A 21065-nucleotide genomic window follows, 5' to 3' on the forward strand; every position below is an offset into this window, starting at 1 on the left:
CCCCCAGCTCCAAACGTGCCCCACTGGGTCTCCGTGGAAGTCTATTGGCAAAACTTGGGGGCCAGCCAGTCCTGCCCACATTAGGGCAAAGCATCCTTGCAGGATGCCTGGTTGTGGTGGTGGTGGGGATGCCGTCCCCCGGGACGCTATGAAGGCACCCAACCAGTGACGGAGAGGAGCCTTCACCAGAGCTGGTGCTGAGTCCCTCCTATCCTGGCCCCACTGGTGCTTGGGCCCCCTCTTCCTCCCTGTCCAGCCCCAAGAGTCTCAGACCAGCTTTGGGGGATGCATTGGCTGCATCCTCCCCCAAAGACTGGCCGCATCCTTTGGATGGCTCCAGGTGCGTGTTTTGAGTGCCGGGGCTGCAATGCCCAGACCCCACAGCTCCTTCTCCTCCCCTTTGCTGCAGGATTTCCCAGCGCAGCAGTCGCGGAGACCCTTGTCATGGGGAAATGAGTCCCAAAATCCAATGTGGAAAATTAAAAAAAAAAAAAAAAGGAAAAAAAAAAAAGGACACAACGAAATAGTCAGGAAGGCAGCTGACAGCTGTCCAAGCATGCCTGAGGCAGTGGGTCTCCATTTCGCGGTGGCCTCTGTCACTGAATGAGGACATGGTTCCTGGGTGAAGTGTGAGGACCTGTTGCAGGATCTCACTGCAGGATGGGGAGATGGTGGAGGGAGTCAGCCATGGCAGGCATGAGCAGTGTCCTCAGTGTGAAAGGATGGAGACTGGTGTTTTCCTAACCCTGGGAAAGGCTATAAACCAGCCTTAACAAAAACCCAAGATGAAATAAAGTCTTTTTCCCCCCTGGAGCAAACTATTTTTTTTTTGGCTGTGAAAACAAAATAATTAAAAAAATAATTAAAAAAATCTCCATAGTTGGTCTTCGCTGTGGCAGCAAAGGGTGGTGAAGGGTTTTGTCCCCGGTCCCCTGTCCCCATGTATGCCTGCTTCGCTCTGGGGAGTGGTGGAGCATCTGCAGAGCTGGCTCGGACGCAGCCCTTGGTGTTGGTGGGGCCTCGGGGCACCTCCGTAGCTCTGCTCCCTGTTCGGTCCAGCAGCTCTCCCCTTGCTTGCAGTGAAGCCTTCAAATTGCAGGTTTCCAGGCACGTTTTGCAAGGAGAAGTCATGTCTGTGTGCACGCACACAGCAAATGCTTCCACACACGGATGGGTGACGTTTGGAGTCTCACTCGTCCAAAACTCGGATTTCTGACCTCCCGGTCAAGAGGAACTGCACTGAGAAGGATATGTCTCCCTTCTGGAGTGTTTCTTTTTGAAGTCCACGAATATTGCGGGGGATATTCGTGCCGTTGCAGGAGCTTGTGTGTCCCTCCCCGGTACATCTCCAGGTGCGCAGCAGTCCCGCTCCTCCTCTTCCTCCTCCTCCTCTTCCTCCCAGAATGGTTCAAATCTGCCTGGATCGGGGCGGTCGTTTGGGACGGAGATCAGATTGACTCGAGTGCATCCCGGCGATGCAGGGAGGAAACTCCAGAAGAACGGAGCAAGGAGTGGAGACGCTGGTGGCCGCAAGCTTTTCTCTCCAGACCCTTTAGAAAATGACTAGCTAATCCAGAAAGAATTAAAAAAAAAATAATGAAAAATTCACCCCGCCCACAACCCCAATTAGAAAATCACCAACTCGGAGAGCTTCCTACGTTGGCGTGGGCTCTGCTCAGCAGCAGGGGGGCGCGGGTGGTGCAGGGAGAGGTGCGGGATGGCAGAGCGGCCGAAGCTGGCTTGTCTCTGGCTCTGTCCTTTCCTTGCTGAGTCCTTGCTGTCAAAACGCTGCTGTAGATTCCGAGTCCTCAGTTTCTTCAGGGTTTGTTTTTCTCTTTTCTTCTTTCTTTTCATCTTTCTTTTCTTTTCCATTTTCGTTTTCTTTCTTTTCAATTTCTTCTTTTCTTTTCTTTTCTTTTCTTTTCTTTTCTTTTCTTTTCTTTTCTTTTCTTTTCTTTTCTTTTCTTTTCTTTTCTTTTCTTTTCTTTTCTTTTCTTTTCTTTTCTTTTCTTTTCTTTTCTTTTCTTTTCTTTTCTTTTCTTTTCTTTTCTTTTCTTTTCTTTTCTTTTCTTTTCTTTTCTTTTCTTTTCTTTTCTTTTCTTTTCTTTTCTTTTCTTTTCTTTTTTCTTCTTTTCTTTTCCCTTTTTCTTCTTTTTTTTTTTCCTGCTTTTCTTATTCCTTGTCCTTTCTTAACTTCTCTTTTTTCTTTTCATTCTCCTTTTCCTTATCCCTTATTTATATTTTTATTTTCTGTGCCTTTCTTTCTCTTTTTTCTTTTCCTCTCTTTTTTTTTCTTCTTACATGAGATGAAAGGAATCGGAGTCCCGGGGTGCGGGGAGGTGTGGAGGGGAGGGTGGGAGGGAGCCTGGGTGGGTGGTGATGGGGCGGAGGGAGGGGATGCGACTTCACTCCACGTTGCTGCTGTCAAACGCGTGACACTGCAGGTCTCCGCTCAGGTAGTCAGTCCCCGGCAGCTTCATGCCGTATTTGTCCACGCACCAACACAGCCCACGCTTCCGGCCTCGGGAGGGCTTGCACTGGGGAGACACCGAAGGGCAAAGATCAGGAGCTTGTCACCAGCCTCCTGGAGCCTCCTGAGCTGAGGCTCAGCCCTGCGCTTTGCCGCTTTTACCCCAGCACCTCCATCCCCACTGCTCTCCCAGCCCAGAGCTCTCCTTTTCCTTCTCCCCTCCCAGCTGCTTCAGGATGCTCAGCTCAGGCTGGACCATGCTCAGAGCCACCAACAAGGCCACCGAGCACCAACCATGCCCGGAGAGGCTCCCAGCAGCTTCCCCACCAGCCTGGTGGAGGAAAAAAAACCTCCATCTGTTCCACCTGGGATGGAGGGCAGGGAAAAGCCTCCCGGGTGAGGGGCATCCCTGCCTCCACAGGGCTCTTACCTGCTTCCTTTTGTAGAAGCCCTTTCGGTCGCAGTTGGGGAGGTGGACGGCACGGGGGACCATCCGCTGGCTGCTCTTCAGCTCCTGCAGGGAGGCCTCCATGTGCCTGCGGCAAGGGCCCTGCGAGGAGAAAACGGAGTACGTCAGGTGGGGAGCACCCTGCGGCGAGCCTTGAGCTGCGAATGTCCCCAGGTTCCCTCCCCCCGTACCCCCTCCCGTGGTCACCAAGCCCTCCCACCGAAAGGGACGGCACCCACCAGCTCAAACTCTTGCCGGAGCTCGGGGATGACGACGCGGGGATGTGCCGTGTTCTCCGCCATGCCCACAAACTTGGCCAGGGTCAGCTTCTTCCGGCGGTCCTTCTTCAGAGCCTCGGCTTTGAGCTCGGAGAGGCGCCCGTGCTTGGGCCGGTAGGCCTTGGGCGGGTAGGTCTCCTCTGTCATCTCCGACGTGGTCGGCTCCTCATGTTCACGGGACTCCCGTTCTGGAGGGGGAAGGACACCGGACCATCAGGTCTCCAGCGGCTGACTGGGGATTGCTTGTTTGACCCCAGAGGACATCTTTGCACTGGGTAGGAAGGGCACGAAGGACCAAAGAAGGGCCATGGAAACGTATCTGTCCTCCAGGTCCCTTCTGGGAATGCCCCAGGTCTCGCTCCTGGTATAACCCTCAAGGGGCCAGCAGGAAGAAGAGGCTTTAGCAGAGCTACAGCCCAGCTGTGTGAGGTGAGAGCAGCCCTCGTGCCCAAGGATGTTCTCCCCGAAAACACTTCTCCAGCTCCTGCCTACAGCCCTGGCTTTATCCTACTGTGTGGGACTTGTGGCTTTTGTGTGGCCCCAGGAAGGTGTCTGTGAGCACGGAGCGGCTGGGGGTCGCCACCGTTTGCAGGGCGTCAGAGGAGAGAGACTGGTGGGAGGGTGATCCCACACCCAGACAGGGCCAGAGGGGACACAAAACGTGGCAGAGAAGACTCTCTTCAGCAATGGCAGGAGGATTAAGCGACAAACTCCCATCCCTCCCCACCTTGCAGGTACAAGAGCAAAAGCCAGGTATGCTCAAAGACGAGATGACGCCAAGGCCCAGGACTATCACACAGCAAAGCCGCCACGTGGCTGGGTAGACGCTTTGGCCACGATGCTGAACACCGACAGGCGCTGCGATCACCAAAGGTCCTCAGCCTGCAGCCACGCTCATGGGGCTCACCCAGCCCTGATCCCCTGGCAAAGCCTGTGGCAATGCCTCAGAGCAGTGCTGCCTGACTACAGCTGCCACCAGTGGCTCCGCAGGCAAGGGAGGAGCACATTTAGGCTCTGCCCATGGCCCTGTGCACCGCCTCGCATCGCCCCAGCGTGACCCGCACAGGCAGGATGCAGTCAGGAGCCCTTGCACGGTTATATATAGGAGAGCTGGTGACAGGCTAAACTTAGCTGACTTGTGACCTTTAGTGCAGCCACCAGAGTGAAAAAGGGCTATTTCTGGACTAAATTTGAATACGGTTTAGCTCCTGAGGTTGCTGGTCTCCCAGCCCCTGGTTCCCAGGGGACCGGTGCTGATGCCGCCAGATTTGTGCTGGGGCCAGCAGGCAGGCATGGGAGAAGCCACCACAGCAGGAGGACAAGTACCAGGGGGGCTGAAACAAGGCAGACAGGAGCGTCCCTGCAGACGGCTTTGCCCCACCAGGTTGCAGAGTGGTGCGCAGGGGACACCCGGCAGGGGACGCCCGCTTGGGGATTGATGGCAACACCATCCTGGCACATGCAGTGGGTGGCCCTAGAAGTAGCAGAGGGGACAGGCTGGTCACTAGGTCCCCACTTTCAAAAGCTGCTAACAAAAGCTGCTAAGTTTTCCATGGACACATTTATTTAAACAATCCTCCTTCCCTTTTTTTCCTCCTTCCACGAGAACAGAGCTGGATCAGCATCCCAGACTCAGCACCCTCCTAACTTCCAGAAGCCACATAAATGACTCCATGCATCATCCCTGGGACTTGCACGTCTCTCCAAGACGGGATCCTCTTGCCGTTTTGCCCTGTGACACTCATGTGCCTGTATTTTCGCCTTGCTGCTGGATTCAAAGTCACTCCTCTATTATAAGAGGATGGTGGACATGGGATAGGGAAGAGATTGATTACATCGGGAATGTACGGGGTGCAGTAGAAGTTCATGCTTTGCCACAAGATGCTGCTGCAATCCAAGGTCTGAAAGCAGACCAGAGACAACTGCAGTGAACAAGTCCTTCCACAGCCCCGACACTGCTGCCACCTCTGTCCTTTGAGCCCCCTCTGGCACCGACTGCTGGGGCATCTCCTTGGGCTGCCCTATAGCAGCTACAGGAGGGGAGCATTCACACCCTGCCCTAACACGACAGCATGCAGCTCATTACCTATGTAATAACAAATGAGAGAGGCGCAGCTACCTGGGCAGCCCTAAAAAAAAAAAACAAAAACAAAAACCAACAACAAACAAACAGGACACGGCAGCGAGGATCCAGAAAAACAGCACAGCGTGTCCAGTCCCCCGGACTCGTGGTGCAATGGGTGTTTGCAGCGGCTCAGTCCGCTCATATGGCCAGCAACTCGAGCCTGTGCAAACACCTTGTTCCTCCGCTTCCTGCAGGCTGCCAGCAAGCCAGGGCAGGCTGCGAGCCAGGGCCCAACGCGGAGCCCTTTCGGCGAGGGCAGGTGGGAAGCACAGGAGCACGATGCTCTGCAGAGGGAGCCAAGGACTGGTGGGTACTGAAAGCTGCCCGGAGGCAGGGGGAGCTGCCCTTCGCCCTCCCTGACACGCACAGGCCCACGCTCAGCAGCAACGCGCGGAGGGCTGGCCGCGGTGGGACACCTCGGGGTGGGCCGAGGGACCGGCTGCTGCAGGAGGAGGAAGGGTTGGGGCTACGCAGCCTTGTCCCGGCTGTTGTATTGCGATGCCCAGCCAGCCACGGAGGCAGCCACAGTGCCTGGTTTAGATCTTGATCTTCTGGTGAGAACTCCATGGATCCCTTTCCTCCACCCTCTGGTGATTTTTAGCCTAATTTCCTACAGCGAGGAGGCTGAAGCAGTCCCTGCTCATGCACCTGTGACTCTAACTTGACTCTAACGAGCCAGTTTAGACAAAGGGAAGGGCAGAGGTCTCTGACATACGAACTACTGACGAGCTCTGGGCAGGTGGTGAGGGACCATCATGGTACCAACGCGAGGGGACGGGCAGAGCCACAGCAGCAGCACCAGCTGCCCCCAGTCCTCACCTTCTCCCCCAGCCATCTCACCCCCATCAACCGGCAGCCACCCCATGCAGCCGGGACCGTGTCAGCATCTCCAAAGCCCCCACACCCATCCTCACCCACCAGCTCATTCCTCAGCCTCCATCTGCCACCCGCGGCTGGCTCGTGGCAGGCAGCACTGGCACCGCTGCGTGTCTGCTCCCAAGGAGACGCTGGCGGGAGGAACGCCCAATTTCCCCGAATGAGCCCTAATTGTGCCTGTCTGAGACTCAGGAAGGAGGCTGGAGTATCTCCTCCCTCGCTGTCAGGATCTGGCCCGATGCACAGCCCATTCCCGCCTACAGTCAGAGCCAACTCCCATCCGCCTTGCCAACCTGGTGCTTGGGTTTCAGGCAGGCGGCTGTTTGCAGAGGCAGAGCATCCAAAATCTCCCAATTTCAGCCCCGGGCACAGGGCACGGCCAACGGGCAGCAGGAGGTGGGTGAGTCTCACATTGCCACCCCTTCTCCCCACAACTGGAGAGACGTCAGCTTCTCAGCAGATGTTCCAGACCCGATGGCCACACAGAAGAGTGACATTGGTGGTCAAGCTGAGGATGGCGGCTAGCCGAGAGGTGGGACTTGGGCTGTAGGAATCTCAAGAGGCTGGAGACCCTATGGCCAAGGCAGGAGACTGAACTCGACTCAGAGCCACCCCATGACTTCATTTCTGGTCCTGGCACTGTGGTGTCCATGGGGGACCCAGGGAAAGACTGGAGAGCACCTGGAGACCAGCTCGCAGGTCCCCAACACCAGTCGTGCCAGCAGATACTGTCCTAATTTATGCAGGCTCCCATCAGCCCTGGGAGGCAGAAAATACCCTTAGCTGGGTGTGGGCTGTCCCCTGCCCCAGGGGATGAGGGCTTAATGCTGGAGCTGGCTGGGATGAGCTCCCTAGCAGGTCCTTCCCTCCAGGAGCCATTTCCACCCTGCCAGTATAAAGCAAAATACCAGCGACAGGGAAACCACAAATTTCTCCCGCTGTCCTCGACAGTCACCGCGCAGAACAGCCTGTGCACCTCCCTGCACCTGGCCCCAAACCCAGCCCACGTGCTTTCGTGCTCCGGAGGCTTTTGGGCACCGCACAGGGTGCGCGCGTGTGCACGTGGGTGTGTGGGAACGACACCTCCCCGCTCGCTCGCGTTGCAGGAAGCGTTTTCCAAATGACTGGGAGGCTTGAATTTTCGTAACAAATTTCCATCGGTTTCTGGCAGAGAGGTAGGAAAAGTACCTATTTGCTGCTGCTAATGATCCGTGCTCGTTACATCCACAGACCGCTGCTACAGGACTTGCTGTCCTGTTCAAAAACCGGAAAAAAAAAGCCATGTGCACCTCAGGAGAACAAGCACAACCACTGCCTCTGATCTTGCTCAACAGCCTGCTTGATTATTATCATGATGATCATTATTTACAGCATGAGCACTAACATAATACACCGTTTGAGCAGGAAGGTGTTAGGGAAAGACATAACGGGGACCCTTAGTTAAACCTCTAGCATGGGAATGACAGCAAATGTCACTGGTGGAGAGCTTGGGAAGTCGCTCAGTCCTTCTGCCCCCAGACTGGGCCCTCTGAGGGGCTCATTGTGAGATGGGAATTAAGGCTTGCATTACCCAGGGCTGAAACATGGCTTCTTACACCACGGAGGATTTACCCCCAGGACAGAGTGCCACCTCCCAGTGTTCCCGTGAAGGGAAGAGCTTCATCATGCATGACCCCACACCCTGCTTTTCGAATGGGATTTGGGTCTCTGGTGGCAGCTGTCTTTCAAGGATCCTGGTTTCTGTCCCACCACTGCATACAACAACGTAGTGTTTTCTGAATTTGGCTGGGTGATCTTTGACACCCTGGCCTTTCTTTCTGGAAAACGTTCTGGGATCGGGCATCTACACAGGCAATGCTGGAGCTGGAAAAGGGAAAATGTATGGGAAAGGCTGGGGGACAGAGGAAGGGCTTTTTCTGCAGTTCCCATTGATAGGAACCACAAAGCACTAATCAGGACCAGATCCAGACACTCCCTCCTGGCTTCACCCATAACATCTCCCTGGCACAGACAGCTGCAGCCTCCTCCCTATTGCACCTCCACAATCTGACGAGCCCCACATTGGTGTCTTACATCTTCCTGCTGGATTTTGTACGCACATGCAGGCAAAGGCAACGCTGAAGTCAGTGCCTGTCTTCTGCTGCCCTGCACCTGCCAGAGTGCCTTTCTTTTTCCTCCCCATCCTTTTTTGCTACCGGTTCTTGCTGGGCAGCATGAAGCAGCTGCCTGTGGCTGGGAGAGGAGGAACGTCAGTGCTGCCCCTGAAAATAGCTGTAGCACTTGCAGCTCATGTTAGAGATGTACCTATTTTTCTTCAGATTGGGTCTTATGCAGCAAGTCTGGGCTTAGGGCTCTGCCTAGGAAAAAAAAAAAAAATCTGTGCATTTGCCCCTCTTGTTCCCACTCCAGAGGAGGGGACATGCCTGACCCTCACCGAAACCTCCTGGGACAGGCAGGCAAGTTCCTCCCCAGCCTGCACTTGCACCTGCGACCATGTCAGGAAAGTAAAACTCCCTCCCTGCTGGTCAGCACACGGGGACAGTGTTTGCATTCCCGACAGGCAGGCAGGGACCGGGAGGGTCATCTCAGCTCGCGCCCTTTGGCAGCTGGAGAGCACAACTGAGCAAAAGCATTCCTGAGCTCCCCAGGGGCTGCGAGGATCAGCCCATTCACTGCCCTAACAAAGAAAAGCTCGCTTACATTCCCATTGCAGGCACAACCCCCAGCGTGACGGCAAATGACCCCCAACCCCGCCGGAGTGGGCACGGAGCCGGCTGCGGCGTGATGCCCGGGACTGGGGTCAGTGCCGCGGACCACCGCCCCGGTGAAGTCAGGCGCTGATGTCAGGCATCCGCGGCGGCCGTCCAGCCTCAGGAGGAGCAGCAGCCAGGGCCAGGGCCGCAGGCTGCAGCCGGTCCCTCTGCTAGCCCGGGGCGTTGGCTACGGGAGAGCCAGCTGCGAGGCGCCATGGACTTTCGACGAACTTTTGTGCTTTGGTGGGGATTCAGCGGTGGGCCGGCGCGGGAGCGCGCTGGTGATGCTCGCAGGCGACGAGAGACTGGGAGGAGGCACCACACACTGAGATGGGCTGGAAAGCAGCAGCCCTGCTTGGAAGGGACAACCTCTGCTGATGGCCACCTCGCCTCCCCCAAATCCCCAAAATGCGCAACAGGCATTTACGATGGACCTAACACGGAGGATTTGGGATGGCTAAACTCCATGTCTAGGTCACTGTGGAGATACTGCACCCTCCAAACTGCAACCAGCCCCGTCATTTGGCTTAGATGTTGATTTTAGAGTGGAAGGACATATCTCTGGAGACCCCAGTCTCTTTTCCTGTGACTCCTGTGGTCTCACATAGGCTGAAGCTAAGAAAGGTAAATCCCACCACCTCTTCAGTACTGGTCTCCCTGTAGCCTGTGACGTAGCTGTCATGGGAAGCCGTGCCAAACTGCCTTACATACACAGGTGCACTGGTAAGAAAACCCAGACTCTATTTCCTTCACTGGGAATTTGCCCAACAGTTGTCACAATAAGCAAATTGCCTTTGTGATTTGCAGAGTGCTGCAAGGAAGTCTTGAGCAGTTAAAGCACTGTGAAGTGCCCACAAAAAAATCCACTCTGCCCCACCATGCCCAGTCCCCTACCCAGGATAAAAGAAACGAGTCTAAACAATCCACAGACCACAGCCCAAAAGCCACAGGAGCTTTTGGAAAAAGAGTTCTGGGATACCCCAGTACCTTAAATCCCTATGACAGCATGGTGAATGTTTCTGGAACCTCACTCTCTTGTCCCACAGAGACAATTTTTAAGAGAAGGCCACGGACTGATGGGACCAAGCTCAGGGAAGAGATGGAAAAGCAGCCAAAGAGCTACAAGTGCTCAAACCTAGGCTAAGACTTATCTCCATTTTATCAAGCTGAGACTCAGCAGGGTGCTTAGGAGCTGCTCAGGAACACCTGAAGAACCATGGAGAGTGAAGACAGATGGCAAAAAGATGTTCTGTGCTGAGGCCTTTGTCTCTTAAGTTAGTGTTTGGACTTTGCTGAAGTAGTCTGGAAGACCAGCTCTTTCTCAGGAGATTAATGTCTCCTCAGCAGAAACCTGTGGATGCAGATTCTGCTGCATCAGCCAGGGCTCACCTGCAGAGCGTGAATATCAGGTGCTTGGGCTGCCCCCAGGTTCACATATGATGCATGAGAAAGGGAGATCATTGTCCTGATGACCTTGCGTCTTCACACAAAGCTGGATGGGGGAGAAATGCAGCTCAGCATGTGGGAAGGAGCTCTCAAGGGAACCAACTCATGTTTAGGTCTGCTGCGGAAGTACAGGGCCTATCTGTAGGAATGAATCTCTGGGTCAGCACCGCTTCTCCGCACTGCCAGCAAATGCTGTGGAGGTGGGAGAGGTAAAGTTATGGGAGCTGGAACCATAGCTGTGTGCCAAATGATACTTTCCTAAGCTGGCGTTCCTTACTGCAGCCACAGAATAAAACTACCTCGGAGCAACTCTCCAGAACAAAGAGAAAATCAGGTTTAGATACGGGTAGCACCATGACAAAATCTCCTTCCCTAAGTGCTGCTAGCTGTTAGTTCATCAGGCTCCAAGCGTCCATGCTGTGCTGGAGGAGCCAGGCCTTGGCCAGGCTTGGGGTTCCCGGCAAAAACCATTTCTGGTGAGATGGAACCCAAGAAACCTAACCAGTAAAAGAGCTAGGAAACTTCTGGGTCTCTCCCTTGTATTAAAAATGAACAAATATCCATCCATCTCAATGAAATGATGATGATGTGCCCCATCTTGCAAAATTGCAGGCACTCTGTTTCTAGATAGCTGCTTGGATCACCCTGACATTTCCTGAACAGTTATCTTCCAGGGAACTGAACTGGCAAGTGGAGAGGAAGGAAGTATTTCAGGATTAGATTTACATCAAGAAGCCCCTGTAGCTGATGCACTGATGATAGGAAGATAAAACATATTTCCTTCACATCATCTGGAGACTACAGATGTTCCCCATTCCATATGCTGAAGCTGCAGAAGAAGCTGAGAGCTGAATTGAAGAACAACTCAGAGAAATGTAAATAAATCAACTTTCAATATCATAGTGACCAAGACATATTTTTCCTTCCTGAAAAGGATGAAATCATTCAGTCTTTCTTAGTCTTGCATGTTTTCCAACAAATCCACCCTAGTGGCAGATTCCACTGGTTCTAGTAAAGGCATCAAAAAAGCTACCGTGCTGCCAACTAAGAGCAGAAAAGAACAAAGAAGGAAACCCAGGGAAGAAGACTGCCTGACTGTCTCTGTCTAACTGACGGTACAAATGAGGAAAATTTGGAGTAGCTCCTGACAGACATTATTGAATCGTTTACTGACAGTTTCTCTATGAGGTTTAGCTGTGGCAAAAAGAAAGGAAGCCCCTCATGGAAAACAAACATGCTTTCATGTCTTCTCAATGAAAACAAAAGGGTCTGAACTGCTCATCTGGCTACCAGCTGAGAAGAGATAACCTGAAAAGCGTCTGCTATTAGGGTTTTCTTCCAACCCATCACACCTCCTTACTTCCTAAGGACATAGTGAGACTTTTTTTCAGGTCATCTCTTCTCAGGGTTTTGAATTTGTTTGTTTCACACTGAGCAGAGCTCTTAACAACTGGGAACGGAGCCTGGGAGAGGCTGGTCACGCTGGAGAGCAGTGGTCTCCATCACAAGATCCATCCCCTCTTATGGTAACGATGGTCTCTGTCAGACCCAACAGCAACCAATATCTGAAAGGGCCAAGAAAGCCAAACCTTTTTCTTCCCTCTAGAAAGAGATGAAAGCACATCAGGTGGAGTCTGGAGATGCACCTGTGTCAGGTGCTGAACAAGAACTGGCCAAACACCACAAATATTTCACACGTACAGCTGTGACTGCAACCTCCAGCCTAGCCTGGATTAATTTCTAGGCCTTCGGCCTGACTTTCACAGCTCTGCCTTAAACCAGATGGAAAAGATCTGTGAGATCATCCATTGCTCATCTCTGTGTCAGCACCAGATGACACATCGTCACATGCACTGTCCAGCCTAACTTTTACAAGCTCGCAGTGATGAGATTTCCACCTCTGCCCTCAGGCCTCCCTTCTGCTTTCTCAGTGGCTCCTTCTGTCAGAAAGTAGAGTAGGCCTGGGTAGGCCCAGCCGTTTCTTAATCCCTCAGTCCACTTAAGCAGTACCACATAAAAGTACCAGAAGTTTAATGTTCACACTCTGACAATATTGTTAAGCAGAAACTTGCCCAAGCCTGATCTGAAACACTGGCTCTAGTCTCTTCTAGCCATTTCCCCCCCTACACTGCACTGGGGCATACACCGCCTGATTCCCTTTGGTCCAGCAGGATGTAAAGATGCTTTGAAATGTTAAAAAGCATCAACAGTCCCTTTACGCAGCAAAACGTACAGACCTCCATTTTGGGGTCTGAAACTCCAAGAAAAACAATGGATCGCTCTTTGCAACAGGTCCTGAGCCTTTCCAGAATTAATTCCCTGTTGCATTTCACTGTTTTTTTCCACAACCTCAAGCTGCCCCTGTTGCTACAAAACAAAATAACTGAACACTGAAATGCTTATGAAATGATGCAGTAAAATTTCACCCATTTCTGCCATTTCTTCAGGAAAGCTGAAGCCACAAATGAAAGTGACTGACACAGCCAAATATATGTCTTTTATGACTAGCACACCGTAATGAGACTTTCTAGTAAAACTTTTTTCCTCTTTTCCTGCATCTCATTTAAATTAAAAAGTGAAAGCCAGGTTCCATGGTTGTTCACTGTCTTAATTACTAGATTTTCATCATTAGTCCAATGCATAACATCTGATTTCTTAAGCACGAATAATGAAGGGGTCTGTTGATTTAATTGTTTTCAGAGGACAAATCCCAACTGAATTTGGAAAAAGAAAATATTTCTATTGGTTTTCTACAAAAAAAGAAATATGACTATTAGTCAACTTTGCCCCTAAAGTTACTTTAAGATACATTCCCTCTCTTGTTTAGCTGGGGGATCATTTCCTTAAGTATCTGACAGGATTACCTTCTTGCCCTTAAATAGCAACCAGACCAGCAATCTCCATCAACATAACAATTATCTCCATCAGTGAACCAGCTGTGTCCATCCAACAAGCAAACAAACCAAACTCTGCAATAACAGCCCTCAAGGCAGGCAGCTGCTAAGTGCTTTCCAATCCTACTGAAGCCAACAGCATCTCTGGGCTTTCCGCCTCACAGTCCTTCGAGGACTGAATTAGCTGGCCCGCAAGGAGGGGATTAGGTGCCTGAAGGCCTATGGTGCTCTGGGTCTCAATCCCTGGAGAAAAGGCACTCAGCACCTTTCAGGATCAAGACCTGCCTGGTTAATAGGGAGTGATGTGCAGCCGAGGGAGGCTTGGACCTTCCTTCAGGCTGTAGCATGAGGCAGGTGTGGTGTCCCAGCCAGAAGCTGGCAGCTCTGTGACATGGACTGATGGGCAGTTCACACACTTATCCTGGAAACATCATAAGCAGACAACAGATCCACCAGAACATGCTGAGAAATGGCTTCCTTGAGAGCAAATTTGCCCACATCAAACCATAGAGAGTCCCAAACTTCTGCAAACACATTACGCTGGCTCCTGCTGGGATTAACTGCGAACCGGTGGATTGACATAAACACTAAGGGGTCCCCTTAGATCACTAGCATCAAAGAGCCACTTCAAAAACAACATCTTGCTGAGAGTTGCCTTGGCTACACAGCTGAAGGAATAGAAAGAGAGCGTCTGGTGGGGGAGCGGAGGGGAGAGGACAGGGGATTTCACTCCTTCATCACCAGATGCGACACGACCCTTCCCGGACGGGCTGACACACGGAGCATGACCCATGCCTGGCCTTCTCCAGTGGCATCCTGGGGCCCGGGAGCATGGCACGGCTGCCACGCTGCTCTGCAACATACAGCCCTGGGGACACCCAGCTTGGAGGCTTTCTCCAGCCTGACAGGTTACCTGCCCTCCCCTCCTTGCAGCAGAGCATCCTCATACTTTTTGCTACACTTATCCTGAGGATAAATGGATGATACCAATCTTCTACCTGTTAAAAAACTCCTTACAAATGACTAGGTGGTTATTATGAAGGCTGCCAAGGAGTTCACCCAGGCCAAACCCTCTGGATCATCTCTGACCTCTGCGTGCACCATGTCTTCAGGTCCTGCTGCTTCCTCCTTCTCAGGTTATTTCTCCTGTCTTCAGCTTGCCACATCACCAAAAGGCCACCTTTTCTCAGTTCATGTCCTTTTTCCCACTTCCCCAAAGGCCACGTGCTGCTGCCTTGGCAAAGAGAAGCTTGCAGACTCCCGGCCATGTCCGTGCCCTTGGCTCCATCTCCACCAGGCCCCACTGCCCCCTGCACGGATCCTCCAGCCCTGTCGAGGGGCAGGAGGTGGCTGCACTGCCCTCAGCAAGCCACAGCCTGTCCACACCTTCGCTGAGGAGTCTCCAGTTGCTCAGGCTCTCGGGGTATTTAACATAGACTTCATCCATCCCGAAAGCACAACCCACGTCCAAACACGGCGTGTGAGCTCAGATCCACGCAGCTGGCTGGGGGGACTATCTGGCCTCTATCTCCTCCCTTACCTCCCGTTGTTTGATATGCTCACCTGCTGCATCTCATCTCTCAGCCCTCGGCGGGAGGAACAGGTAGGTTGCTCTCTGTACGCCGATATCTGATCTTTATGGCCAAATACCCCATGTGCCAGTCGTAAGCAGAACCGGAGCAATTTATGCGTGCTGCCTGGAAACCGTTCTGCCCCCAGAGACAAAAATGCTTTGTGAGTGTGTTTCCACACACTAAATGTTTGTGCAGGCATGTGTGGGTGTGTGAACATGGGTACACGTGTGTGTATGCTCACAGGGATATCTTCCCTACACGTAACAACCCTGCTGCTCAGCAGCCCACGTAGAGGGGCAGGTGTGCTCCAGCCAAATCCCACTTTCGTTTATGTCCGCCCCTGAATGTGCACTACTTTGCTGAGGAAAAAAATACAGGCAGGATCTGCCATACTGTGGATCATTTTATCTGCCCTGTGCGTTGGCACAGGTGAAACGAGCTACGACAGTTCTCAGCAGCTTGTCCTGCCCCTTCCCTGTGCTCCCAGGCTTCCCAGTTTGGGTGAGGAGCACTGGGAGCCACCACTGCTAAATCAGCTCTTGCTGCTGCTCCTTGCGTCGAGGATGGGCACTCGCAACCGGGGAGCAGGCGAAGTTGCTCAGTGCAGCGAGCAAAGCTCGCAGCCGACGTTAGGAGGAAGCAGAGCACCGTGCTGTGCTCGCAGGCACAGCCGCTCGCTGCCTCTCCTCCTCCCTGCCCTACCAACACGCGTGTGCCAAACGTGTGCCGGGCACAGGATGCTGGTGCTCGAGCACTGATGGGAGGAGGCACGCGGCCTCCCTCCAGCATCCCTCGTATCTGCGGAGGCTGCCATGTAAGGCCAGCACCAGTGCTGCAGGCGGTGGTACAGCTCCAGGCGGGCTCGCTGGGAGCGGGTCCAGGCTGACAGACGTGCGCGGGAGCTTGGAGCCGCTCCATCACTCGCGCACGCACGCACGCACGCATGCACGCACAAAGCCACGTCTTTGCTCCGGTGAACTCTGCTGGCACCAGGCAGGAATTTCATTTGGATCAACTACTTAATATTCTTGCTCCTTCCTTAGAAACCAGGCTGCTGAAAAGTCTTTCCAGCCAAGGCCCCTCCTTTCCTGTTTGAACCACCCCATCCCTCCCTCCCCCGTACACGCACACCGCAGAAACCCAGCTTTCTTGCTGGCACCTGATGGATTTCACCTTCTCTCTCTCTCTCTTTTTTTTTTTTTTTTAATATATTGTTCTTGTTGCTGAAACTTCAGATCAAAAGAAAACTGGGGTTTTTCCTGTTTCGGATAGGAGGCTTTGCAGGCCTGTTGATACTAGCTTTTGCCTTGACAGCTCGGGAGCTGCTCTGCACAAAAGACCCGGTGCTCAGCACCGCACGGCTCCTTCCCCAAGCCCACAGCTGCTGCTGCGTGTCCCCAAAACCCCGCGCCCGCATCCTGCATCGCTGGGCGGGGAGGGGAAGAGCACTGGAAGGAGAAGCAGGGTGGGGGGGAACGTGTTGGGGCGGGATGAAGGACTGCACCCAACAGGAGCCGCAGGAAACCTGGGCTCCACAGCTCTCCTCCGCCGCCTGCTTCCAGCTGACGCAGCAAAGACGATTTTCTTAGCGCTAATTCTGCGCACCCCCCTCCCTTCCCCTCCTGGTTATCGTTGGCGCACGGTTTCGTGGGGAAACTTGCCAAGTCTCGCTCGCTTTCTAGAAAGAGAGAAGGAACGAGAGAGGAGAAGGAAATATTTGACAACCTTTGTTTTTCCACGAGCTGTTTCAGGGCGGCGGGCTGCGATCTGTGCCCCGCGCTCCCCGGCGCTCGGCCTGACCTTGCTGTGTCAGCAGGAGGAAGTCTGGCGGGAGCACGGGGCAGCGAAAATGGAAAGACGCGGTGTGTTTCAAACAAAACTTAAACAAAACAGAGAAAACCCAGAATCCTGAAGCTTGTGCCATAAATGAAGCTCATTCATGTTTTTTTTTTTTTTTTTTTTTTTTTTTTTTTAACCAGGAATGTCAATTACAGCAGCGGTGTTTGGCTTTCGGTAAAGGACGGTGTCTGACTGTTGTGCCAGCAAGGACTACAGGGACCATCCTGTCACTACCTACACATCAGCCTACTTAAAACGAGCCTTACCAAAGCCCTTTAATCCCACATTTGCTTTCATTTCCGACCTCTTCGCCAGCCAGGAGCACATCCTGTGCAGGAGCCCTAGCGTTTCTCAGCACTGCCGTGCCCAGCTTACAGAAGAGGAAACTGAGGCACGGTGCCCAGGAGCATCCTGTCCCCACGCGAAACATCTGGTCTGCAGCACAGCCAAGCCCGGCCTCCCAGCGCCGAGCTCCTGCAATATTCTTGCTGCCTTTCCACCTCGGCTATAAGGAGGAAAGCATCTGTGATTTTCAGCTCAGCCAGCACAAGTGCAGAAATAGATAGAAATGCAGTTTGATCTGGTCCTCGCCACTGTCCCAGAGTTGATTTCGCAGAGTGCTGATTCTTTCCCAGCGGTTCGCAGCTCAGGGCCAATTTTGGTCATTGATAGATCGGAGGGCCAGGCCAGCTTCCCCAGCACACAGTCCCTGCGCTGCTGGCCAAACTGGCAGAGGCCAGAAAGTTCAAGTCAAACTTCATTTCTTTCCTTGCCCCGTTGCTTAGTAACACGCCTATGAAAATATACTTTGTTCTCACACACTACCAGTTGAATGCCAAGAGCGTTTTTTCCCTCTCCCATCCTCAGGAATTCTTGATTTATTTTTTATTTCTTTTTCTTTTTTTTTTTTTTTTCAATCATGCAAAGCTCGGGAGAAGCCTGCTGGTCTGTTGCGGCTTCCTGCAGAAGCCTTCCCCGCCAGGGCTCACCTCCCACCTGCAAACAAAACCCACTGAAAAGAGCCCCCCTGCGGCGCTCGGGGAGCCCGAACGGCAACTGCAGGTGGTGCCGGGGGTTGCTTTTGCAACAAACCTGCAGCCTCTTCCCTATTCCTCTCCTTGTTCACTCAAAGGGTGCTCCCCATCCCAAGCTAACCAAAAGCAGCGACGTTACGAGGCGACCAGCCAGAGTTTGCAAGCAGAGCACCTGCTAAAGGACCAGGCTCCTTGGGCAGAGCGAGGCAGGCGGAAGGAAAGGAGGCTCACACCGGGAGCCAAGACACAAAGCTTTCTGGGGTGCCTTCGGTTCGCGCGAGGCGCCCTGCCTATGGGTGCAAGGCTCAGCCCCACTCTCGCAGCTGCTGCTGCCTTTTGCCTGCATGGCTTCACCTCCTGGCCACACCGCCTGCCTCCCGAACACACACGCACACGCGCAGGGTAAATAAACACGGCGGATGACGCGCTCGGGGATACTTCGCATAGCTCGGCCGTCAGCGGCTTCGTGCACGGCTTCCTGGGCTCCCGCACGGGGCAGCAGCTCCCGGCTTCCCCCTCTGCTCCCCACGCACCCCACGCACCTCCCCTCCCGGCCCTCACCCCATCCAGCTCCCTTGCAGAAGGCCCAGCTCTGTTTTGCTGTTTCTGGCCACTTTTAGGGGAGGGCCGGACAGTTTTGGTCATTTGGAGGGGGGAAAGTTATACGTCAATGTATATACGTGCCCACAGAAATTGGTTTTGCTCTGAAGGATGGAGCGCGACAGCATGACCGCTGCCTGCAAGCAGCAAAGGGGAAAAATAATAAAAGCACCAGGATTTATTAGGTGCTGGAAAGGAGAAACGGATTCCCATTGCGCCGGTATAAGCAGGAGCTTGCTAACAAGCTAAAATGACATTTTCCTGAACCAAAAAAAAAAGGGGGGGGGGGGAGCTTGGTTCTGTTTTCTTTCTTTTTTTTTTTTTTTCCAAAGTGCTTTCCTAGGTCCCCTGGACTCGCAGACCCCCCCCCCTGCCTCCCCTGCATGCCATGGCAGAAGGACAGAAGCTTTTGGAGGAGCAGAGGGGACCTGTCCCTGTCCCAGCCGCAGGACCCAGAAGTGGGAGTTAACCGAGCGGCCAAGCGAAGGAGCGCTTTCTGCCGTGCTTTTGTCACGTGCAAGGTGCAAGCAGTTCAGAAGCTTGGCTTAGCGCTGCTGCTACCGCGCCAGCCCTCGTGCTGGCTTTTAATGCCTTCTGTCTGACCGTCAGCGACACCGCCGCTCGTTTCTGCATCCACAGCCTCCCTGCTCCTAATGCACCTGCTCTCCTCACCTCCCAGCGCTAAAACCCGTTGCCCAACAAAGAGGTCCAGCAGCAGGCAGCCAGGAGGGGCAGGCGGCCGCAGCCACAAGAAGGAGGGAGGCTGAGCGATAAACCCGGGGGGAGCTGAGGGTTTTGGGGATGGGGCAGGTGCCCTGCCCAGAAGGACCCTTTTATCTCAAGTGCAGAGCCCAGCTTGAGCCCCAGAGCAAAGCGGAGAGAAAGGGGGTCCTGGAGAGGGCGAGGATGGGGATGCAGGAGAGATGTAAAGGATGCAACTGGAGAAGGACCGCGATGCAGCTGGGACCAGGAACAAGTTTCTGGGAGGTGGGGGAAGAAAACTTCTCTGCCGGGGATGGGACAACCCAGTGGGGATGGATGGGGGGGTGTGAGATGATGCAACGGGAGGTTCAACCGGGGCGCGGATGGGAAGAAGGACTGGAGAGGCGGTGGGGGGCACGGGTGGGCAGCTGAGGGAATGGAAGGGCAGCCGCAGAGATGGCAAAGCAGCTGGGCAGGTGGAAGGGCAGCTGGAAAAGCGGGAAAGCAATAGGGGGGTGGCAGAGCAGCCAGGGGAAGTGGTGGCGGTGGAGAAGCAGCTGGAAAGACGGGGGCTTGGAAAAGCAGGGGGTGGAGGGGCAGGGAGAGGAAGGAAGGGGGAAATAGCCGGAAGGATGGAAAAGCAGCCGGGGTGGGTGCGTGCGTGAGGGAGAAGTCAGGTGGAAAGACGGAAAAGTAGCTGGGAAGATGGACAAGCAGCTGGTGGTGGCGGAGGGGAATGGAAGAGCAGCCGGAAAGGCTGAAAAGCGAACGGGGGGAGGGGAAACGGAAGAGCAGCCGGGGACGGAAAAGCGGGGCCGAAAGATGGAAAAGCAGCCGGCGGGGAGGAAAAGCAAGCGGGGGCGCGGAAGAGCACCTGGACCGCTGCAAAACGCAGCCGGCGAGCTGGGGGAGCGGGGACAGGGAAAAAAAAAGAGCCCGGGGGGAGTGGGGGGGGGTGGGGGGGGAGAGGAAAAGCAAGCGGAGAGCTGGGGGGGGGGAGGCGGCAAGGCGGAAAAAGCAGGCGGCGGGGCAGGGAAACGCACCCGGGACCGGGGGATTAAAAAAAAAAAATAAATAAATAAAAAAGACGGAAAGGAGGAAAGGGAGCGAAGGAGGCGGCCGGCCGCGGGGCACTCACCGGCCTTGGCTTGCTCGCGGTAGCTCTTCTCGCTCAGGCAGACGGCGGTGCCGTGGAGCAGGGCGTGCAGCGGCTTCTCCTCGCCCTGCCGGGGGAGGCAGCGGAGCCCCCGGGCGCAGCGCTCGGTGTAGACGCCGCAGGGCTGCCCGGCGGGCAGGGCGCAGGTGAGGCAGCAGCCGCAGCCCGGCTCCTTCACCAGCTCGCAGCCCAGGGGAGGCGGAGGGCAGAGGGACAGCGCCTTGCCGTCGCAAGGCTCGCACTGCACGAAGGAGCCCAGGCACCGCGACAGCCCCGGGCAGGCGCCCAGCAGCACCAGGAGCCGCAGCAGCATCGCGCCGGGGGGATGCTGCGGGACGGGGAGCGGGGGCGGGCGGAGCTCGCTTACCCGCTCGGGCCCCCTCCGGGGGGCTCGGAGGTGGTGGTGGGGGGGGTGTTGTGGGGTCGGGGGGGGAGCGGAGAAAATCGGCGAATTCAAAAAAGAAAAAGGGCGGAAAGCGCAGCCCCCGCTTGCCGGCGCCCCAGGCTTAGGGGGGTTATTGGCGGGGTGCGGGAGCCTCCCGCTTTGCTTTTGGCTGCGGGAGGGGGGGGGGGCGGCTAGGTTTGCTTTGGGGCTTTTTGTCTTTCTTGCTTTTTCTCCTCCTGCCGGCTTTTTTTTTTTTTTCCTTTTCTTTTCCTTTTCTTTTTTTTTTTTTTTCGCCTCGAAAGGGGGGATTCTCACCGCGATCTGCGGGAGCGCAAAAAAGAGAGGGGGGTGGGAAAGGGAGAGGGGAGGGGGGGGGGGGGAAAGGGAGAGAAGCGTGCGGGGGCTGCACGGGGGGCTGCAGCCCACAGGTTGCGGGGGGAGCCGGGGGAGGGGGTGGGGGGGGGACGGCGACTTCACGCACTCAC

At 54.5% G+C, this 21065-nt stretch overlaps 1 protein-coding gene across 1 annotated transcript; it reads right to left on the reverse strand.

Annotated features, from left to right (window-relative positions):
• Window positions 1-1827: 1827 nt before the first annotated feature.
• IGFBP5 (insulin like growth factor binding protein 5) lies at window positions 1828-20833 on the reverse strand. Its single transcript, XM_048046987.2, has 4 exons — window positions 20178-20833; window positions 3158-3384; window positions 2901-3020; window positions 1828-2537 (listed from the first exon to the last, which is right to left on the reverse strand). The coding sequence occupies exons 1-4, from the start codon at window positions 20506-20508 to the stop codon at window positions 2406-2408; spliced, it is 810 nt and encodes a 269-aa protein (XP_047902944.1). The 5' UTR covers window positions 20509-20833; the 3' UTR covers window positions 1828-2405.
• Window positions 20834-21065: the final 232 nt, after the last annotated feature.

The sequence above is a fragment of the Anser cygnoides genome, chromosome 6 (assembly GCF_040182565.1).
Source record: "Anser cygnoides isolate HZ-2024a breed goose chromosome 6, Taihu_goose_T2T_genome, whole genome shotgun sequence".
Taxonomy (NCBI): Eukaryota; Metazoa; Chordata; class Aves; order Anseriformes; family Anatidae; genus Anser; species Anser cygnoides.